The sequence below is a fragment of the Gastrolobium bilobum genome, unplaced genomic scaffold, assembly GCF_033153095.1.
Source record: "Gastrolobium bilobum isolate Gb01-03AN ecotype WA unplaced genomic scaffold, APGP_CSIRO_Gbil_v1 utg38826, whole genome shotgun sequence".
In the NCBI taxonomy this organism is placed as follows: Eukaryota; Viridiplantae; Streptophyta; class Magnoliopsida; order Fabales; family Fabaceae; genus Gastrolobium; species Gastrolobium bilobum.
This window is the reverse complement of record NW_026896019.1, coordinates 66,628-89,464: the sequence shown is the minus strand read 5'-3', so window position 1 is coordinate 89,464 and position 22,837 is coordinate 66,628. Positions and strand designations below refer to the sequence as shown.

Below are 22,837 nucleotides of genomic sequence, written 5' to 3'. Positions count from 1 at the left end.
GGGAGTAGGATTTTGGTCTACCTTATATGCTTCAAAGACTGGTACCTGAAATCAGAATTTAGAATAAAAGGGTCTTTGATATTATTGAAACTAGAAAGAATAGCATTATTAGGAAGATTGCTAGCATACAAAAAAGACGTGAACAATTTGACACAACACATCTGAAACATAAGGAGGAGAAATGCCAAAAAATGCTGACTAGTAGTGTGCTTAGTGAAGAAGAGTTGTTCTGGCATCAAAAATCAAGACGGAAGTGGGTGAGTGATGGGATAGAAATACTCATTTTTATCATCTGAGCACAGTGTTGAGAAGAAATGTGAATAAAATCTCCAAGCCAAAAAATGATGCTAATGTTTGGGTGTTAGAACCTAATGATCTCCAATTTTTAGCTTGTAATTTTTTTTAAGAATCTTTTCACAGATGATATAAAAAAGAAGAAGGTGGATTACGTCTGATAATTTATGGCTAGAACTTTCATATGAAGATCATGAGGATCTTCGAATACCCCCTAGAGAGATGGAAATTAAACAAACCATTTTTAAGATGGGTACAGTAAAAGCTCTTGGCTCTGATGGTTTTCCAGCTATCTTTAATCAGAAAAATTGGCAGTTGATCAAGTCTCAAGTTTGTACATTGGTGAACCAGATTTGGAGATATCCCGAATTATTGGCATCTGCGAACTCCACTCTACTAGTGCTAATTTCGAAAGTTCAATCCCTGTGCATATCAGCCAGTTTCACCCTATCTCGCTCTACCCGGTTATATATAAAATTATTAGTAAGCTCATAGTGAATCCTCTCAAGCCTATCTTGGAAAAAATGGTCTCTCCAGCCCAAACAAGCTTTGCACTCAATCGTCATATTCAAGATAATATAATTGTGGCACAAGATTAGTTCACTCTACGAGAAAAATGCGGGGTAGAAAGTGCTTTATGGCTATCAAAGTGGATCTATAAAAAGCATACAATCGGTTAAATTAGAATTTCATTCGTAATGTTAGGGAGGAAATCAAGATTCCAAATACAATTCTTGAATTAGCAATGGCAGCAGTAACATCATCCTAAACTGCAGTTATTTGGAATGGGAAAGTAAATGAGGAATTCCAACTGAGTAGGGGTGTCAGACAAGGTGATCCTTTGTCACCTTACCTTTTTGTTCTAGCCATGGAAAGGCTCTCACATATAATCGACACTGCTGTCAGTGGAGGATTGTGGAGGCCTATCCGGGCAGCAAAAAACGAGCACTTAATCTCACATTTACTCTTTGTGGATGACCTAATGCTTTTTTTAGAAGCAAGTGAGGATCAGATTCATGTTGTTCTCCAATGTCTTGGTCTGTTTGGGGAAATTTCTGGTGAAAATGTGAGTGAGCACAAAACCACTGTGTTCTTTTCGAAGAATACTTCGGATGATATAGCTAACAAAATCATAGATATTAGTGGTTTTAAGCGAGTAACAAATGTGGGGAGATATCTTGGGGCGATGATTCATTAGGGTCATATGACAAAGAATTTATTCTCTGGAATTATTAATAGAGTTAAAGAGAGGTTGTCTGGCTGGCATAGGCAATCCCTTTCTCAAGCGGGTATAGTAATTTTATCTCTGTCGGTTTTATCCACGATGCCTTTCTTTCATATGCAGAGTACTATGATCCCAAAATCTGTTCGTGAAGAGTTGGAGCAACTTCAAAGAAGATTCATTTGGGGAGATTCAGAGGGAAAAATAAATTTGCACCTCATTGTATGGGATAGAGTAACTAGACAAAAGAGTGTTGGAGGTTTGGGTCTGAGGAAGCTATCAACAACGAATGAGGAGTTCATGGGGAAGTTGATATGGTCCTTTTTAAATAGGCCAGACGATCTTTGTGTTAAGGTTTTATAAGCAAAATACAGCAGTGTTATTAATGGTCAGGAGGAGTTTATGTCGAAACGTGGTTGCTCCATACTCTGGAAAGCTATGTGTGACATTTGACACAAACTCAAATCCAGATTAATTTGGGATGTTAAGGATGGTTCTTCTGTTAAATTTTGGGAAGATAAATGGTTAGCGCATTATCAAAATCTGGCCAACAAAGCTATCACTCCTATCCTATAGCCAGAAATCCATAAAACTGTTATGTGAATCTAAACGGAGAGTGGAATACGGATGCCATGCGTCAATTCCTACCAAAGGAGGTTATTCAGGTTATCAGATGTTTTCTCCCTCCTAATGTATCTAATAGGGTAGATAAAATTTGTTGGAATCTTGAGGGATCAAATGGGAGCACAGTCAAACAAATATATTTTGCTTTAAGGGAACATAATGAGATCACTTTGGAGGAACAAGAGATATAGCATCACATTTCAAAAATTAAGGGACCTAATGAGATTAGATTATTTCCTTGGAAAGTGGCTCATCATCGTTTACCAACTAGAAACTGGTTAACGAGATTGAGTTTAGCCCCTGCTACGTGCCTATTATGCAATTTAGAAGATGAAACTATCCTTCACATGGTCAGAGATTGCAGCAACATGAAGAAGGTACGGTTAGAATTGGTGTGCTCAGATCTGATTGCTGATTTTTTTTAACCATGATGTTGATAGATGGTTGCTGAAAAATTTGAAAAAAAGTCATATGTGAGATTCAATACTCCATGGGCCTTAATTTTTGCAGTGGCAGTGTGGATGGCTTGGAATTGGAGAAATTCAATTGTGCACGGTAATGAGACAGATGAACATGCCTACAAAGCCCAAACAATTAAACTTAAGGTTTTGGGAATTCTCAGATTGCTGGAAAATAAAGCAAGGTTTCAAGACTGCAAGGGCTCCAACATTCATTCTGGTTGGTTAGAATCCGCCAGATGTGGGTTGGATAAAAATCAACACGGATGGGGCATCTAGGAGACCATATTATGGAGCTGCTTGTGGTGGAGTGCTTAGGGATGCCTTAGGTAATTGACTTCATGGATTTGCATACCATATTGGTCAATGTTCAACATTTATAGTTGAACTTTGGGGTGTTCTTAAAGGGTTAGAATTGGCCTGGGAAGGGGGTTGGAGAAATATTATTTTAGAAATTTATTCAAAATATGTTATCACTTTGCTCACCAAAGATGGAGGAACAACTCGAGAGTCGCGATTAGACTCGCATTCGAGCATGGTTAGCAAAAGCTTGGGACGTTTATCTTACTCATACCTATAGAGAGAGCAACAACTGTGCAGATTGGTTATCTAAGTTCCCGCTAGATCATCCAATGGAGAATAATTTATATGTTTTCCTTACTCTCCCCTCTAGTATCTGGTTGTTGTATCTAGCAAGCTTTTCTCATGTTTATTCTTTTCGCAAAGTTAATTTAATTTAGATTCTGTGCGGCTGGTTTTAGCCTTTCAGATACCAAAAAAAAAAAAAAGTTACAACCTCTTATTAGCTTTCTTGTAACCGTCATATGAAATCAAATCAACGGTTGTCATTTGATATATTTTTTCTCTCTCTCCCATCATGTTTTAGTCACCGCTATATGCTGGTTATAGAAAATATGGTAAGATGGGGTTTCTCCCTTTAGCTTACATAAAAATAAAAATAAAAAAAAGATGGTAAGAAGAAAAATCTTAATTGGTGCTAAATATAACCTTCCCCTTTTTTAAAAGAGATAAATTATTTTACCTATCTTTTTTCTTGCCTACCTTATTTACTCTTCTTTAATACCATTGAATCCTAAAAAAAATAAAAATAATAAATAGAAAAATATTTGTCCTTTAAAATATGACCATTTTTGTTAAATCTAGTATTTTCTATTTAAAATATAAATTAAAAAAAATAGTCACTTTCTCATGATTTTTATTGTATATTTCTTTCCTTCACTTAAAAAGAGACTATTATTATTATTATTTTTTTGTTGATAAATCACATATATTCTCGACAAGATGCCATCATGTTTGGCGTTAGGGGTGTTCGCGGTCTGGATTGGATCAGTTTTGGAAGCAAAAATTATCCGATCCAATCCATTCGATTTGATCATGTAATCATATCCAATCCAATCTAATTTTTTCGGTTTGAATTAGATCGGTTTTCGATTTTTTAAAAATCTTAAATTTTTTTTCATGATTATTGTGCATATAATATATTTTTTGTACATATTGGCTTTATAATTTTTTTTTTGAAATACGAAAGTATTATTAAACGATAATATAGTTTTTTTTTGCATTAAGATATGAAGCTCTACACATATGAAATTTTGTTGATGAGATGTGACGATGTTTTTTCGTTTTGTTGATAGATTAATGAGTCTTGGGTTTAGAAATTTTTAAATTATGATTGAGGAAAGACCCAAGTAGATAGATGAGAATTAATATATTAGATCAATTTTTATCAATCAATCCAAAAACCGATCCAATTCAATTAAAATTTGGAGTTTTTCTTTTATTTTTCAGTTTATAAACCCTAATAACAAAAAAAAAAAGAGAAGTAGAGAGGAATATAAGGGCATAGCGTATGTCGAACAAAATCCAGATTGGGGTATATAGACTTGGGAGTTGAGTTTGTGTGACTTTTATGTGAAGTTAGTGTGTGTTGTGCAATATCTGAAACTCATCTTCCGCTTTTGCTTCCTTATACTTTTCTCAATCATCAATTTCTGTCATGTCCGACGCTTACTGGAGATACGCCGAGTCCCGCCACGCGCCGTCTTCCATCGCCGGCAAGCGCTCCCGTTCCGACTACGGTATGCGATTTCTTCCATTTCTCTTTCTGTTCAATCCCAACCCTTCAATTTAGGGTTTCCACGCCCCGCTCTCTCTTTTCTCCTTCGTTAGGTTTTCTTATCGAAATTCTTAACGAACAATATATAGTCTTTATTCCTGTTTGTCGAAGTCTATGTGTATGCCTTTTACTCAGGGTAGTCATTCTTGGATGTTATAATATTCTCAATTTTTTGATGTGCCTTCGTTGTTTCTGTTTTGTCGGTTTTACTCACTCTTATTGAAATCATAGATTCAAAATTACTGCAATCATGTTTTTATCCTTTTATTGACCCATTCCTTAATTATAATAACATCAAGCCATAGCAATCTTGTTTCCGTCTTAACATGGCTTTAAGTTCTATCTGTTTTATCAATTGAGATCTAATTTCAGAATGGCATTGTCTGGCAATTGAATAAATATATATAATATGTACTTCGTTGCTCTGTGCCACTATCTATACATGATAGTCTGTAAATGCACACCCCTAATTACTGATTAGTGAGTAGAAAGAATATTCAGTTCTGACCAATGTTAAACAGTGCTGGATCTTGTACTACTGCATTTTTTCTGGAGTACAATTTACATGCTTCATGGCTATTAAATAAATAAATAATAAAAATAAATGAGGTCTGATTTAGGCAATCTTTGGGTCTGTTTAATTTCAAAAATGTTTTCTTATCTTTGTTTTCACTTTTCATTTTTATTTTTATTTTTAAGATTTTAAGAATTATGTTTGGTTTGCAAAGTTGAAGCTGTTTGGGGTATCAAATTTCAAGAAATGAAAATCATGGAAAGTATTTGATTAATATATTTGGGTTGACTGTGAACCCGTTTTAATGGATTTGTGTTATGATCTGGTGTTCAAACTGTTGTGAAGATTTCAAGTTTGATTCATATGATACTGAATTTAAGTGAGATAAGGAGTTGGAAATTGGGCAGTTTAGATCACTACTCACAAGCTAAATTTGCTTGTTGTCAGCAATAGAAAGTGATAAAGTGAGTAGTTGATATCAGCTAATGTTTGATGAAACCCAAAAGTCTGATGATATTGATAGAAAGAAACAATGGAGACTGAGCTCGTTGCACTGCCACAAATTCAGAAAACAGACCCAAAGAGATACGAAATCAAAATAAAAGAAAACTCATAACAGATGGAAAACCCATGAAAGAACCGCGACACCTGGCCTTCCAGAGTCTCAATTCCCCTCCCAAATCTCACTACTGAGTATATGCGTACCCCTCCTACCCCCTTTCCCATCCTTTTTTAATTTCCCCACCCATTCTTTTTTGCACATTTTACCCCTCCCCACTCTTGCTTTGCTACGTGTCCTCTTTGTAATTGACTCCCCTCCTTTTTTTGTTCTGTTGCTCAACTTCCCGGTCTATCAATACTCCCCCTCCAAGATTCGTCTTGTCCTTAAGGCGAAGGAAGAGCACAAGTGTGAGAGAATTATGTGACGCCCTATAGTCCATCAAGATTTCTAAGTCGTATGAATGGCTAGGAAATTATGGGACAACCTAAAGTCCATCAAGATTTCCATTTTCTTTCCATGAACCTCACTCGACAACTTCAACGAATGGCTGGAAGTGAGACTCACAATATTGTGGATGCTCAACTGAAGAGTCTCACCGTCCTCTATGCCTTCACCATTGCAGAGCTGCCCTTCACCTTCAAGCTCAAGTTCAACGGTACCCACCAACATGACGTGGAGGTGCTGGTTTTGGCAAATCGGGTCTGGTGAAAAAAGAGCATCACATCTGAAGCATAAATTTTTACACTGGTTGTCATTAAGCTTCTCTGGCGACAGATACTTGAACCTCGATTTTCTCCCTTCTCCGTCTCTGCTGATCATCTTCGCACCTCCAATGTTTGAGGTCACCCCTTCTATGTGTTGCCCCTTATCTGAGCCATTTCCCACGTTACAATCAATCCTAATTTGGTTTAAGCTTCTTGGGCCAGATATGTCGGGCCCATTTTGCGTCTCAGCAGCCCTGAAACTGGGCCTTGCTTCATTGCTGTTATTAGCTTGATTTGTAAGGGTTGGGTGGGTGTGGTGCCCACCCATGGATCCAGTCATATTTCTGCTCCTTCCATGTGACAATCAGATCTGACTTCTAATCTTCTCCCGCTCTTTGACCCTTTGTGTTAGGGTCATCATATGACCCAAATCAGTCAAGTCATGGGGACGCAACTCGGCTGTTACTATTGCACTTTCTCAATCTTATTCTTCTTGCTCTTTTTCTTCGTTTTTGTTGTGTTCCTCTTCTTCAACCTCTAATTCTTCTTTGATTTCTTCATATTCTTTAGTTTCTGCCTCTTCTTGATCCTTCTCTAAATAAGCATTGCCACAATAATTGAGCTTCTTCTTGACTTCGACAGTTGGAGTCTCCTTCTTTAACCACACATCTAGAATTTTTAACATTTTTTTGCATCATTTCTTTGACTTCTGACATGATGGCTTTCTCTAGGGTTCCAAGATGTACCCCCATGGTTCTAACTCCCTCAAATATCTGAATCAGAATGCACCCCCTAGATTGGGAGTGCTATGATACCAAATTGATGAAACCCAAGAATCTGATGATATTGATAGAAAGAAACAATGGAGATTGAGCTCCTTACACTGCCACAAATTCAAAAAACAGACCCAAATAGACACAAAATCAAAATACAGAAAACTCAACAAATAGGAAACCCATGAAAGAACCCAAAGACTTGGCCTTGCAGAGTCAATTCCCCTCCCAAATCACTACTGAGTATATGCATACCCCTCCTACCTACTCTTCCATCCTTTTTTAATTTCCCCACCCATTCTGTTATGGACGTTACCCGTCCCCGCTCTTGCTTTGCCACATGTCCTCCTTGTTAACTGACTCCCCTTCTTTTTTTGTTCTGTTGCTCGATTTCCTGGTCTATTAATTTTCAAGATTTGTTAGCTATCAATTTTCAAGAGTCGAAATGGTGTTGGAATTATGATCAATTGAAGTTTCAGAGATAAAGTCGTTGACGTCAAAAGGAAAGGCGACATGATTATTCTAATTAAGCTTGTAGTGGGTGAATTAATTTTGAATATCCTCAGTGTATATGCACCCCAAATTGGGGTACAATCAAATGATAAGAACCAATTTTGGGAAGACTTGGAGGAGGTTTTGAGAGGAATACCACGAGAGGAGAAGATTTTCTTGGGAGGAGATCTGAATGGTCATGTTGGTAAAAACAATGGAGGTTTTGATAGAATTAATGGAGGTTTTGGCTATGGCACGAGAAATGAGACTGGAGAAGATATCTTGAACGTTGCACTAGCCTATGATTTGATGCTAGCAAACACCTTTTTCCAGGAAAGGGAGTCACATCTTATCACTTATCATAGTGGCCATAATCGTAGTCAAATTGATTTCTTCATGGCTTGAAGAGAAGATAGAAATTCTTGTGTCGACTGCAAGGTCTATCCTGGAGAGTGTGTCGCTACGCAACATAAGCTGGTAGTTCTAGAGGTTCGGTTCAATAAAGTATCTAAAATGAGGAAGAGGGTTCAACTCCCAAGGATAAGATGGTGGAAGCTAAAGGAGGAAAAACAATTAGAGTTCAAAGAATGAATGTTGCATGAAGGACCATGGGAGTCTGTTGTAGGAACTAATGAAATATGGAATGAGATGACTATGTGTATCCAAAATGTGGGAAAGAGAGTGCTAGGAGAAAGAAAAGGAATTGGATTCCATACAAAGGAAACATGGTGGTGGAATGGAGAGGTGCAAGAGGCAATTAAACATAAAAAGTAATTCTTTAGATCTTTGCATAAAAGTCCCAATGATAATAATTTGCAAAAGTTTAGATTGGCGAGAAAAAATGCAAAGAAAGCAGTGCGAGAAGCTGGAGGTAATGTTTTCGTCGATTTGTATAAAAATCTTGGGAGCGAGGATGGTGAAAAATGTATATATATATATATATATATATATATATATACTTGCAAAAATGAGGGATAAGAAAAGTAAAGACCTCACCCAAGTTAGATGCTTCAAGGATGAAAATGATAGACTTTCGAAGCCCAAACCCAAATCGTCAAAGCCCATTCTGACTTATGCTCGTGATATAAATAGGAGGAAGGTTAATTGGGCCTCATTGGGTAGTAATGCAACACCTGAAGAGACTGAAGCTGTGGAGCGTGAGAATGACGTCCCTACTGGAGAGTGAGACGGATGCATGAGTGGGAGGTTGGGAGTTTGTTATTTAGGTGTGTTGCTGCATGGAGAGAGGTACCATTGGAGGTCATGGAATTTAGGCTTGGCTTGGGAGATATTCAGGGCGTCTCACATGTGCTCTGATAATTAGTTTTCTGCTTTAGTTCTTCTTTTGGCTCTGTAATAATTGTTTTCTTGTATCAAATATTGCACTTGGTTAATTTCAACGAGTGAAATACAAATAGCAGTGACATTATTTCTTTTGAATCGTTTTGATCCTATCAATTTGGTATCAAAGCTCCCGGTTCTGGGAGTCTTGGTATGGTATCTACACGAAATATGGAAGGTTTGGAGGAGCAAATGCGACGCAGCGAAGCGGGTCAGATTGAGTTGATCCGTCGATTGGACGCGAATGAGACCGGACAAGAGGAATGCTATGTCAATTAGAGACGATTTCAGCTGCAGTTGCTGCATTGCGTCCTGCGGATGGTCCGAGCGGATCAGGTGGGGGAGGAGGTCCAGCCGTCGACTCGGAAAACTCTAATGGAAGAGTTCGTCGAGTTACAGTGAACGATGGTTGTTCTAATAAGCTGGAAATTCCAGCTTTCACCGGCGAAGATGCTTGTGCTTGGTTGAGTAAGGTTGAGCGTTACTTTCTAGTGAATGAAGCTGCAGAGGTGGAAAGGGTGCGAGCGGTGATGATGGTGTTGGACGGCGAAGCGCTTGGGTGGTTTCAATGGTGGGAGTTAGAGAACCCGAACGCTACGTGGGCTCAATTTCGAAGAGAAGTTTTGAGCAGGTTTGAGCCAGAGATCCAGGATAACTCGTACGGTCCCTTGTATGCCTTGAAACAAACTGGGACGGTAGCTAGTTTCCGCACGGAATTTGAAAAGGTGATAGGTATGATGCGGTATGCGGATGAGGAATTTCTTAAGGGGGCTTGGTTGAATGGCCTTCGAGCGAGTGTCCGGGAGGAGGTTCTGATGTCGCCGGGCCTGCGTCTATCGGCGATGATGAAGTTGGCGCAGAAAATCGATCAACGAAATATGGCATGGGTGGAAGAGGGCGTTGGTTTGGGTGCGTCTAAGGTTACTTGGCCCTCTAAAAACGTGAGCGGATCAGCCCAAAGTCGTAGCAGCAATATTGGGCCTACTAGTTGGGCCCAACCCTTTACTTACAATCAGAAAGGGGGCAACACTTCTCAGACTTCTTTCGCGCAACCTAATTCGTCAATTAGGGGTTCCAACGCGATGGGGAGTCTTGCAAGCGGTTCAGCTTCGAAGGGTACGGCTTCTCAGGGGGGGAGTTTCCGTCGCTTGCCTCAAGAAGAAATGTTAGAGCGAAGACGCAAAGGCTTGTGTTTTAAATGCAATGAAAGATGGGGGTTGGACCACAAGTGTGCCATCAAGCATCTGAACCTGTTAATTGTTGACGAAGGAGACGAGGAGCCCGACGAAGTGCCCGACGTTCCTGAGAGTGTAGTCTCGGGTAAGTTGGAGGAGGAAGGTGGTCCGGCGTTACAGTTGTCCTTCCAAAGTCTGATGGGTCTGTCGTCTATTCAGACTATGAAGGTTTGGGGTCAGATTTCTGGTTCCAACGTGATTGTGTTAATTGATTGTGGAGTCTCTAACAACTTCATCAAGGGAAAAATAGCTCAGAAACTCGGTCTGGTTGTTGAGGAGACGCAACCGTACCAGGTGGAGGTGGGTGACGGGCATAAGGTGTCTTGCAAGGGGGTTTGTCGCAGGGTCAACATTGAGGTGCAAGGTAACTTGATTTCGCAGGATTTGTTTTTGTTTGATCTGGGTGGGGCATATGTTGTGTTAGGAATGGATTGGCTAAGAGAATTGGGTGAAATCAAGGCCAATTTTCGGGACATGACCTTTAAGTATGGTGATCAGGGCAATGAGCGACATATCGTTGGTGACCCATCTTTGTCCTGCACCGTGTCTTCCCTCAAGGAAGTCATGAAAGCTGTCCGTGTTGGGGGTCAAGGATTCTTTGTTCAGGCAGCTATTAATTCCCCTGTTGTAGATTCCCAGCTGACTGATTGGCTTGAGTTGGAGACCCTCATCTGTGAATTTGCTGATGTCTTTTCCTTGCCGCATGGGTTGCCCCCACAACGCTCTCATGATCATGCTATCACGTTGTTACCGGGTAAATCAATTCCCAATTCTCGTCCTTACCGTTACCCGTATTATCAGAAGACTGAGCTGGAGAAGTTGGTAGGGGAGTTACTCAGCGATGGTACTGTGCGGCCTAGCATCAGCCCATATTCTAGTCCCGTCATCTTGGTTAAGAAGGACGGTAGTTGGCGGTTGTGTGTTGATTACCGGGAGTTAAATAAGTTGACAGTCCCTAACAAGTTTCCAATTCCAGTGGTGGATGAGCTTTTGGACGAGATTGGGGGGCTCAAGTCTTCTCCAAGATTGATTTAAAGTCTGGTTACAATCAGATTCGCATGCGTGATGAAGATGTTCCCAAAACTGCTTTTCGCACGCATGAGGGTCACTACGAGTACTTAGTTATGCCCTTGGGTTTAACTAATGCTCCCTCTACGTTTCAAGCCTTGATGAATGAGGTGTTGAAACCCTTTTTGCGTAAATTTGTCTTGGTGTTTTTTGATGACATAATTATTTACAGCCGTTGCAGGGATGAGCATGTTGACCATTTACAGCAGGTTTTCTTGGTCCTACGCAATCATTCACTGTTTGCTAATCGGAAAAAAATGTTGCTTCAGCCAGCAGCAAGTTGAATACTTGGGGCATATCATTTCAGCCGCTGGTGTTTCAGCTGACCCACAGAAAATTGCTGCTATGATGGAGTGGCCTCGCCCTAAGGATGTCAAAGGGTTGCGTGGGTTTCTGGGTCTCACCGGTTATTATTGGAAATTTGTGCAAGGGTATGGTAAGCTTGCTAAGCCTCTGACTGATCTCCTTAAGAAAAATGGGTTCAAGTGGACATCGGAAGCTGATGCTGCCTTTCAGGATTTAAAAGCAAGGATGAGCTCTGTGCCAGTTTTGGCTCTTCCGGATTTTTCCAAGCCTTTTACGGTTGTAGCGGATGCTTCTGGCAAAGGTATAGGGGCTGTTTTGATGCAGGAGAATCGTCCCATAGCTTACGTCAGCCAAGGCTTTTCTAATAGAGCTTTGTCCAAGTCGGTCTATGAAAAGGAGTTAATGGCCATTGTCTTTGCTGTGCAAAAGTGGCGCCAGTATTTGTTGGGGAGGCACTTTGTTGTTCAGACGGACCAAAAAAGTCTCAAGTTCTTGACTGATCAGCGAGTTTTGGGAGAAGAGCAGCAGAAGTGGACCTCCAAACTGATGGGTTATGATTTTGAGATACACTATAAGCCTGGAAAAGACAACGTGGTGGCTGATGCTCTTTCACGGCAAATGCAATGTGTTGCCATCACTAAATTGCAACTTCCGGATGAAGAGGAGTGGGAAAAAGAGGTGCAGCAGGATGCCAAGCTTTGTGCTACCATCCAGGCCCTGTTATTGGATCCGGAGTCTCAGCCTGGGTTCTCGTTGAATGGGGGTCGTTTATTTTTTGAGGGCAGGTTGGTGTTTTCAAAGGCTTCTAGGTTTGTTCCTTTAATCCTTGCTGAGTTTCATGATTCGGGTTTAGGGGGCCATTCTGGTTTTTTCAGAACCTTTAAGCGGATTGCTGGGGTTGTGTTTTGGGAAGGCATGCGCAAGGTTATAAAAAAATATGTAGATGAATGTGCTGTGTGTCAACAGAACAAAGTGCAGAATTTATCGCCAGCAGGGTTGCTCCAACCTTTGCCTATTCCAACTCAAGTTTGGAGTGATATTTCTATGGATTTTGTGGGGGGGGGGGGCTTCCCCGGGCTGGTGGTTTGGATACTATTTTCGTAGTGGTGGATCGCCTCACTAAGTATGCTCATTTTATGTCTTTAGCTCATCCATATTCTGCTAAGGATGTGGCTGACCTGTTTATTCTTTTTGTCGTTAAGCTGCATGGTTTTCCCTTTACCATTGTCTCGGATAGAGACAAGGTTTTTATGAGTCATTTCTGGTCCGCATTGTTTTTCGGCTGCTGGTACTAAGCTACACTATAGTACCGCCTACCACCCGCAATCGAACGGTCAAACAGAGGTGGTAAATTGTTGCTTGGAGACGTACCTACGGTGTTTCTGCCATTCTCGGCCAAAACAGTGGCCTAAATGGTTGCATTTGGCGGAGTTTTGGTATAACACAACTTATAAAGTCTCTACTGGAATGTCACCTTTTAAAGCTTTGTATGGTGCAGATCCTCCGCATGTATTGCGCATTGGTAACAGTGCTGTTTCTGTTGATGCAGTGTCTCAATTGTTAATGGAGCGGGATGCCATTTTGGATGAACTTCAGTCTAATTTAGTAAAAGCTCAAAATCGTATGACAGCCCAAGCTAATTTGCATCGCAGGGAGGTTGCTTTTGAAGTTGGTGATCTGGTTTATTTGAAGCTTCAGCCCTATCGTCTCAAGACTCTTGCCAAGAAAATTAATGAGAAGTTGAGTCCTCGTTACTATGGGCCTTTTAAAGTTGTGCAAAAAATTGGGGCTGCTGCGTATCGTTTACTTTTGCCCGACGGCTGTCGTGTACACCCTGTTTTCCATGTTTCTCTTTTGAAGAAGGCTGTTCATTCTGTGCCTAATGCTCAGCCATTACCTTCAATGCTGTCTTCTGCTTGGGAGCTGCAAGTGGAGCCTGAGGATGTTTTGCAGTGGCGCCATTCTGTTGCTGGAAGTCTTGAGATTTTGGTGAAATGGAAGGATTTGCCTTCTTTTGAAAACTCGTGGGAGGATTTTGTGGAATTGGCTGAGTTGTTTCCTACTGCCCACCTTGAGGACAAGGTGCTCAAATTGGGGGGAAGTATTGATAGACTCTCGAAGCCCAAACCCAAATCGTCAAAGCCCATTTTGACTTATGCTCGTGATATAAATAGGAGGAAGGTTAATTGGGCCTCATTGGGTAGTAATACAACACCTGAAGAGACTGAAGCTGTGGAGCGTGAGAATGACGTCCCTACTGGAGAGTGAGACGGATGCATGAGTGGGAGGTTGGGAGTTTGTTATTTAGGTGTGTTGCTGCATGGAGAGAGGTACCATTGGAGGTCATGGAATTTAGGCTTGGCTTGGGAGATATTCAGGGCGTCTCATATGTGCTCTGATAATTAGTTTTCTGCTTTAGTTCTTCTTTTGGCTCTGTAATAATTGTTTTCTTGTATCAAATATTGCACTTGGTTAATTTCAACGAGTGAAATACAAATAGCAGTGACATTATTTCTTTTGAATCGTTTTGATCCTATCAGAAAACGAAAAACTTTTGGTAAAAGATGAAGATGTAAATGAAAGATGGATGAACTACTTTAACAAACTTTTTTAATGGGGATGGCGATAAAAGCGAGGTGGGCTTGGAGGATGCTTATGATGATCTGAATTGAAGATTTGTGTGCATACTTAATACACATGAAGTCAAGGAGGCTTTAAAGAGGATGAAGACTAATAAAGCTTTGGGATCCGATGATGTACCTATTGAAGTGTGGAGGGGCTTGGGGGAGGTGGCAATAAATTGGCTGATTAATCTTTTCAATATGATTCTTCAAACAAATAAGATGCCTGATGCTTGTAGGAAGAGTATGCTTGTGCCTATTTACAAAAACAAGGGAGATATCCAGAATTGTTCTAATTATAGAGACATTAAGCTTATGAGCCATACCATGAAGTTGTGGGAGAGAGTTATTGAGCATTGTTTGAGGAGAGAGACCAAGATTCTGTAAATCAATTTGGATTGATGCCAGGAAGATGTACCACAGAAGCTTTTTTCTTGATGCGTTAATTGATCGAAAGATATCTAGAAAAAAAAAGAAGGATTTACATATGGTGTTCATAGATCTTGAGAAATCATATGATAGGGTCCTAAGAAAAGTTTTATGGTGGGTTCTTGAGAAGAAAAAAGTATCATCAAAGTATGTAAATGCAATCAAGGATATGTATGATGGAGCTACTACATGTATGAAAGTTTGTAATGGAATATCAAGTTATTTTCCTATTACAGTAGATGTACACCAAGGTTCGGCTCTGAGTCCTTATCTTTTTGCCTTCGTGATGGATGAACTAAGAAAAGACATTCAAGAGGAATTGTCGTGGTGTATGATTTTTGCAGATAATATTGTGCTTATTGATGCGACCAAAGACGGTGTTAGTCGGAAACTTGAATTGTGGAGAAGCACTTTGGAGTCTAAAGGTTTCACATTAAGCCGGAGCAAGATTGAGTAAATGAAGTGTGAATTTTCTCTGGTAAGAGATAGAGATGAAGACCCTGTGCATCAACTTGGTCAAGAAGTACCCAATAAAGATGCTTTTAGATACCTGAGATCAATTTTGCAAAAAGGTGGTGAGATTGATGAGGATGTAAAACATAGAATCAGAGTAGGATGGATGAAATGGCGGATTGCATTTGGGTTTCTGTGTGACTGCAAAATTCTCCTTGAGATAAAAGGAAAATTCTATAGGACAGCAGTAAGGCCTGCAATGTTATATGGAGCTGAATATTTCTCAGCACATAGGCAACACGAGCATAAAATGAGAGTAGCAGAAATGAGGATGTGAAGGTGGATGTGTGGTTATACGAGGATGAATAAGATAAGAAATGAAGATATTCGACGAAAGGTAGAAGTAGTACCGGTAACTGAAAAGATGACGGAACATAGATTGAAGTGGTTTGGGCACGTAATGAGACGGCCCCTGGATGCTCCTGTAAGAACAAAAGTTTGTTACCAAGAGTTCTACACAAAGAGAGGTAGAGGTAGACTGAAACTTATCTGGGGAAGAGTAGTTAAACTAGACTTAATGGAGTAGATATAGATTGGCGGACGGTGTGTCTTAGGACAGAATGTAGAAAAGCTATAAGCAGGGTGGAAGATTAAAACTTTTGTTATTCTTATGTCCCATGTGGTCCTTTTTGAGTCCTTTTCCTCTTCAATTCCCCCTCTCTTTCTTTTGCCCTTCTTGTCTTTTATCTTATTTCCCCCTTCCCCAATTTTTTATTTTTATTTTTATTTATTTTTTATTCTATTCTATTTTATTTTATTTATTTTTTAATCTCCTCTTATATATCGTTGGGTTCATCTACGACAGACTCCAATTAGCTTGGGTTAAAGGTGATGTTGATGTTGATGTTGATGTTGATTTGTTAGCTATATAAATGGTTAGCAAAAAAACTTATAGAATATCTACATTCTAATTATACCTTTCTAATTATTTATTTTTACCTATAAAGACTTAGTCTTACATCATGCCACCATGCATCCTACAACGTATTTCATAATTGAACATCACTACCAAAAAAAGTGCGAAGCAAATGAGGTGCTATAATTGCTGGTTATCATAACCGATTTGCGATCACAAAGAATAATGATTTGATGATCTTAAAACTAGAGATATATTACAGGGGATAAAAAGTGGTGATGCCCCTCTGCTAATTTGTCAAGAGTTTTTCAAAATGATGTTTTCATTTTTTATTTTATTTTTAATACAAAACTTGCCATGATGACAGCGATATAGCTCTAAGCCTGGATTTGGTGTCCTTGATCTTACTCTTTTTTATGATCTTATATCAAGAGCACATGCTATTTTAGGTAGTTCTGTCTAATTATCTGGTGAATCTTTCTTATTCTGATATATGCAATCTTCAATAGCCAAGTCAAACTGTAATCATCTTCAATAGCTATTTGATGATCTTATTGTTAGACTTATATCTTGATATACTAATTTTCCTCAACCATGTAAGTCCTTACCTATTTGCCTTAGTTATGGATGAACTAACAAAAGATATTCAAGAGGAAGTGCCATGGTGTATGCTTTTTGCAGACGATATTGTGCTTATTGATGAGAGCAAGGAGGGTGTTAATAGAAAACTTGAATTGTGGAGAAGCACATTGGAATCCAGATGATTCACATTAAGTCGAAGCAAGACTGAGTATCTGAAGTGTGAGTTTTCTCTGGTACAAGATGAGGACCAAGAACCTGTGCATCTAAATGGTCAAGAGGTACCCAAAAAAAATGCTTTTAAATACTTGGGCTCCATTTTACAAAATGGTGGAGAGATTGATGAGGATGTAAATCACAGAATCAGAGCAGGGTGGATGAAATGGCGTAGTGCATCTGCATTTTTGTGTGACCGCAAAATTCCCCTGAAGTTAAAAGGAAAATTCTATAAAACGGCAGTACGACCGGCAATGCTATATGGAGCGGAATGCTGGCCAGCACATAGGCAACATGAGCATAAGATGGGAGTAGCAGAGATGAGGATGTTAAGGTGGATGTGTGGGTACACAAGGATGGATAAGATAAGAAATGAAGATATTCGACGAAAGGTCGGAGTAGTACCGGTAGCCGAGAAGATGAGAGAACATAGATTGAGGTGGTTTGGGCACGTGATGAGAAGACCCATGGATGCTCCTGTAAGAACAGAAGTTTGTTACCAAGAGCTAAACACAAAAAGAGGCAGAGGTAGGCCGAAGCTTACTTGGGGGAAAGTAGTAAAACAAGATTTAATGGAGTGGGATATAGATTGGCGGACAGTATGTCTTAGAAAGGAATGGAGAAAAGCTATAAGTATGGTGGAGGGTTAGACTCGCTGTTATTCCTATGTTCCAGATGGTCCTTTTTTAGTCCTTTTCCCCTTCATTTCCCCCACTTCTTCTTGTCCCTTTCTTTTTTACTTTTATTTATTTATATATACATATATTTTTATTTCATTTTATTTTATTTTATTATTTTATTTGTGTATTCTTATTTATTTATTTATTTATTTATTTTTTATTTTTTATTTTTTATTTTTACTTTTTTTCAACCGTTTTGTATCTTTCATGTGGGTTCATCTACCACCGACCCCAATTAATTTGGGATAAAGGTGTTGTTGATGTTGATGTTGATGTAATTTTAATCTTCTTCCCTTCATAATCATCTTGCAAATGATTCTACCTTGCTCTTCCTGTTCATTGACATAAAATATTGCTTAATTTTGAAGATGTCTCTGGCGTTCATGACTTGCCCAGTTACTATCCCCATGATGATGATAGAGGAGGGCTCCGAGTAGTTAGAGATACTGAATCCCTTGATGCATCCTACGAGCGTTATCTCCGTAGTGCGGTATTAGTTATTTATTCTGTGATCAAATTGCTAATGATATTTTTCTTGTTATATTATGGCCTTAATTGGCTTGTTGAATTTATAGGCAACTAGGATCTATTTACTTTTATCTTGTGTTTGTTATGTATATGGATAGGATAGAGATTTGGACAAGTGGATTTTTAATCCTTAAATTAAAGCTAGAATAATTTCCAAATAAATCTGTTTTAGCTCCAAATCCCTGTCCAGTCACACCGAGCATGTGATGGGATAACTTATTTCACTGGATAGGATATCCTATTCAATCTTGTTTTATTACGAGATAAGTCTGGTGTGTTAAACATGCCTATATGTTTAAGGCTAACATATGTACATGTTTCAGCAAGTTTCTTCTTATGGTCCGGGACAGTCTACTAGAACTTTTGGTGGGCGAGTTCCCAGCCGTTCTATTGATGATTCACATGTCACAAGTATTGGGGGAGTAGATCGAGGAACAAATGCAAAAGACAAAATCCTGGGATTCAGTAGTGGAAGGGATGACTATTCTCTTCCACCTGATGCTACCAGTACACTATTTGTGGAGGGTTTACCTTCCAACTGTACGAGACGGGAAGTAGCTCGTATCCTTTCATATGTTTCCCCTTAGTTTAATGCTTTTTATTGTAGATTTCTGCTTCTTAACTTGGAGGTACAGATATTTTTCGTCCTTTTGTTGGCTACAAAGAAGTCAGACTTGTTAGCAAGGAATCAAGACAAGTAAGTTTACTCAAAAAGTAGAGAATTACTATTATTTGCATTGGTGGATTTTTGACTGAGATTATGTGCAGCCTGGGGGTGAACCATTGGTACTTTGTTTTGTCGATTTTATGAGTCCAGCTCATGCAGCAACCGCCATGGAAGCATTGCAGGGTAAGATAACTTTTTCTTTTTTCTTGTAATGACAGCCTCATGCATGTCTTGTTCAACCCAATGTGTTCCATTTCTTTATTCCCTTCAACATGCTGAATATAGAGAAATTCCAGCAGAACATTTTTCTGGAATGTCTCCAACATTGAGTGTGCTAGAACGAACTGTATATTCGATTTCTTTATGATTCATGCGCCTCTCATGTTAGTGCCTCAGGAGTGTGGGACTGCTCCTAGATAATGCACACAGGATTGGTTTTGGGTAATAGATAAAATGGGTTAGAGCTGGGTTTAGGATGTGACTGCTGCCTTAAATGTGCTCAGCGGAAATGAATAAAGAAATCATTGCAAGGATATTATGTAAGCATCTGGATAAGAGTGGTGAGTCCTACTTGGCGGTGTTCATGATGAATGGAAAAGCGGCATTATATTTAACCTTATGCGCTATAATTTCTTATCTAGCTCTCCTTTTTTGGGGGAATGGGAGCTGGTTTGGCTCAGATGAAAATGACACTCTAGTTTGGAAGGTTGACAGTTTTTGCATTCTGTAAACCTAACGCCATCATATATATTTTCTACTCCTAACCATCTTTATCATTCTCAATGATTAAGCTGACACCCATATTTTATCATTGCGGGTTAAAAGTTTTGGGGGTTAGACTATGAATACCATCCGTTTTGACATTTCCATATCGTGGAGGTAGTCCCCTTCCTGGTTTTGAGTAATTCATCTGGGTAAAGCGGATTGCTTAAAGGCTCTTTGATTATATGGAATATTGATGGCTATGGGCCGGTTTGACCAAATACGTTCTCTTGGTTTAGGAGACTGTCATGTTCATATGTCCTTCCAACTATTAGCAGTGTAAGGATTATTTCCTCAAAAATTACTTTTTCATGTTACAATGTTTTATTTGTTCCTGCTGCATAGATCTTAAACTTGAGTAAGGTATATTCTTTGAATATTCTACGTTTCACTGAATGCCCAAAGGCGGAGACAGTCAAACTGTGGAGACTCACTGAAGGTTACTCAGCCTTCTTCCTCTTCCTGCTCTTACGTAGTAATGAGTGAGGCACTCGCATTTTCACGTATATTGGGTTTGAACGTTTTCAGATGTATTTCAGGTTTATTATGTCTTAAGATATAGCACACGTCTTATATCATCTGCCTGCTGACACCCTATTTCGCCGTCCAGAACGTGGCTAGTTGTTCAGCGTAAAACAATGAACCTTAATTTTGCAGGTTACAAATTTGATGAGCTTGACCGCAACTCGGTTAATTTAAGGTTTCAATTTGCTCGCTATCCTGGTGCGAGGTCAGGTGGCGGGCATCGTGGCAAGCGTTGAATTATGCAATCTACAGGTGATTAATACTATTATTTCGATCCGTTCACGCTCTGTTATTAATGGTCACTGGGGGCTGAATAAAAGCTTCATTATGAACGTTAATCGTGCTGAATCGTGAAACGACAATTCTATGTAGGATTCACTCATATTGGGGAGGTTATGATTATGAGAGGCAAGTGATCAGCCTTGGAGTCGAGAATTACAGTTGCTTTCGTTAGGACCAAGTCGAACCTTGTGATATTCGTATGTGGGGGCTCGCTAGACATTCAGATTGTGCATTTGTTTGTGAAAGTTGTTTAACTTATTTAGTATAAATTCTTCAAATTGTCATGTTCGGTACAACTTTTTTTGATGGTGTTTCACTGCTCTTGCGTATATCTGGGAATAAGAAGCATGCTTTTCATGCATGTTTCTAGTGATCCTTTTAGATATCAAATACTGTTTGTCGATTGTTAATTTTGTTAGATCACTTTTAATAGTGGCTAATTAGACAAATATCGGTGCACTCATTCTTGCTTTGTCCAAAACCAATCTATCTACATGCTTCTCTCATCTACATTTTTTCAGCTTAATATGATTTAATTTATAATTTGTCGTTTTAATATGAAATGTCTGTAAATTTGCTTTCCTAATTAATATTTTTCATTTTACAATAAAATTTTCCTGCCTTTCTTGAAAACATGTTCCTCAGACTGTTGAGGTATGACTTTTGATTCATGTATTTCTGTATTCCAAGTTGTCAGTGTTGGGTTTATAGGTATGTTTTTTTTGGTGGGTTTCGTTTGTGGGACATGTAGTACTAGAGATGTCATTGTAGGCTTGTCTCGATCTTCTATTAAAGTACTGGCAGTAATGACCTGCTAATCATAGGAGTGATAATAATATGATGATGAGAACGGTTTACATGTTTGTTCTGTTTTTGTCCAAGCACAGTATAAGTTATGTTTTCAATTTGACGAGGATGATAAAATATTGAAGGATGCTGCGCGTGTTATTAAGGCATTGTTCTATGTATTTGATCGTTGTTGGGTTTAGAAATTAATCAGACCTGATGTTACTTGTGCCAATTTCCAGCTGCACCAAAGTAACTGTTCATATAGATATTCTGGGCCTGAAACTTTCCGAACAATGACACCTGGGTTTCTTAGTTGAGGAGGTCCTAGGTTTTGCCGTGAAACCTTCAGAAAAAAATTAGTCCTGGATTTTGGAATTAGGACTGACTTGTCTAATTGACTTGGTTGTTCGCTGGGTTCATTTCTGTTGTGCCACTTTAGCTGGGGCTGCTTTAAAGGAAACAAATGGAAAAGACACTTAACCCATATGTTGAATAAAATAGGTGTCATGGTTCGGGTTTTATTGCATGAAAATCTTGCGACTCCTTAAACGTACTGCGTCTTACAGTTTTTTTTTTTTTTTTTCCATGAGAAATGACACATATATGCATCCTTTTCTTAACAAAATCCTCACACCAAAGAAATTGAATAGTTGTACAACAGTGAACGAGTCTGCAAAAGTGTATACCTTGGAAGTTTGTGTGGTGTGTCTGTAAAGGAGTGTTTGTCTCATTTTTAACTGATAGTCATTTTGAGCTTTTGATATGGTTCATATATCTAAGCCACGAGTAATTAGAACATTTTAGGTGGTTTATAGTTTTTTTTTTTTTTTTTTTTTTTTTTTTTTTTTTTTTTTTTTTTTTTTTGGGAAAGTGTTTCTCACATAAAGTTATTTTCATCAAATCCAAAGTAACGTTTTGGGATTTAGTAAAAAAGAAAGGGTATTTTGAAAATTTGACTTTGATCTTGTATCATGAATTTTATTAAAATTTTTTTTTTTTTAATCTCAAAACGGCATTGTTTTAGAATTGTAAGATATAATTTCATCTCTTGTGATAGGAGAAGCCCTAAATTGTTGTGTTCGCGTTAGTAATTGTAAAAATATTATCTTATTTTCACTTTGTTTCCTGTTTTGAAAATTTTTCAAAGGAAGTTGTGATCAATATATTTCCCCCCCATTTCTTTCATGATATCTTGGAATAATTTTTTTAATTTAAAATTAAAACGAGTTGGAAAAAATAAGGACAAACCAGACAATTACAACCATTGTTTTCCGGTGTCCTTGCTATACGAAAACACCTAACGAGGCATACAGAATAATTAGTTTGCAACGGGCTTAGAGTACTATGGTTTCATACTGCTCTGGACGTCACTGACAGTAGGCACTGGGGAGTATATATTGATTGTAATTGCTGACATCCCTTAAGAAAATAAATCCAATGTTTTCGCAGTCTCTGTGAGATGCAGTTCAAGTTTGATGACAAATAGGGGATTCCCTCATTTGTAAGTTGTGTTTGGGAATTGGCATTTCGCAATAAGTAGCAAGTCATATTCATGTTAAGCCACGTCCTTATATAATGCAATGTAAATATTGTTGGTAGCAAGAGAGATCAAATTCCATAACCAGATATTGGACCGTTGTGGGGCCTTCTTTCGTATCTCCTGTTCTACTAAAATTTTGTAAGTTATATGATGAGGATATGCAGGATATTTGTCAGGAAC

General features: G+C 38.8%; 1 protein-coding gene across 1 annotated transcript; it reads left to right on the top strand.

The window, feature by feature from the left end:
* Positions 1-4,495: 4,495 nt before the first annotated feature.
* Positions 4,496-21,918, top strand: LOC133297337 (RNA-binding protein 1-like). Its single transcript, XM_061496460.1, has 7 exons — positions 4,496-4,697; positions 17,933-18,054; positions 18,416-18,653; positions 18,728-18,789; positions 18,861-18,942; positions 20,179-20,298; positions 20,419-21,918. Exons 1-6 carry the CDS (start codon positions 4,616-4,618, stop codon positions 20,280-20,282), a joined length of 690 nt encoding a protein of 229 aa, XP_061352444.1. The 5' UTR covers positions 4,496-4,615; the 3' UTR covers positions 20,283-20,298; positions 20,419-21,918.
* Positions 21,919-22,837: the final 919 nt, after the last annotated feature.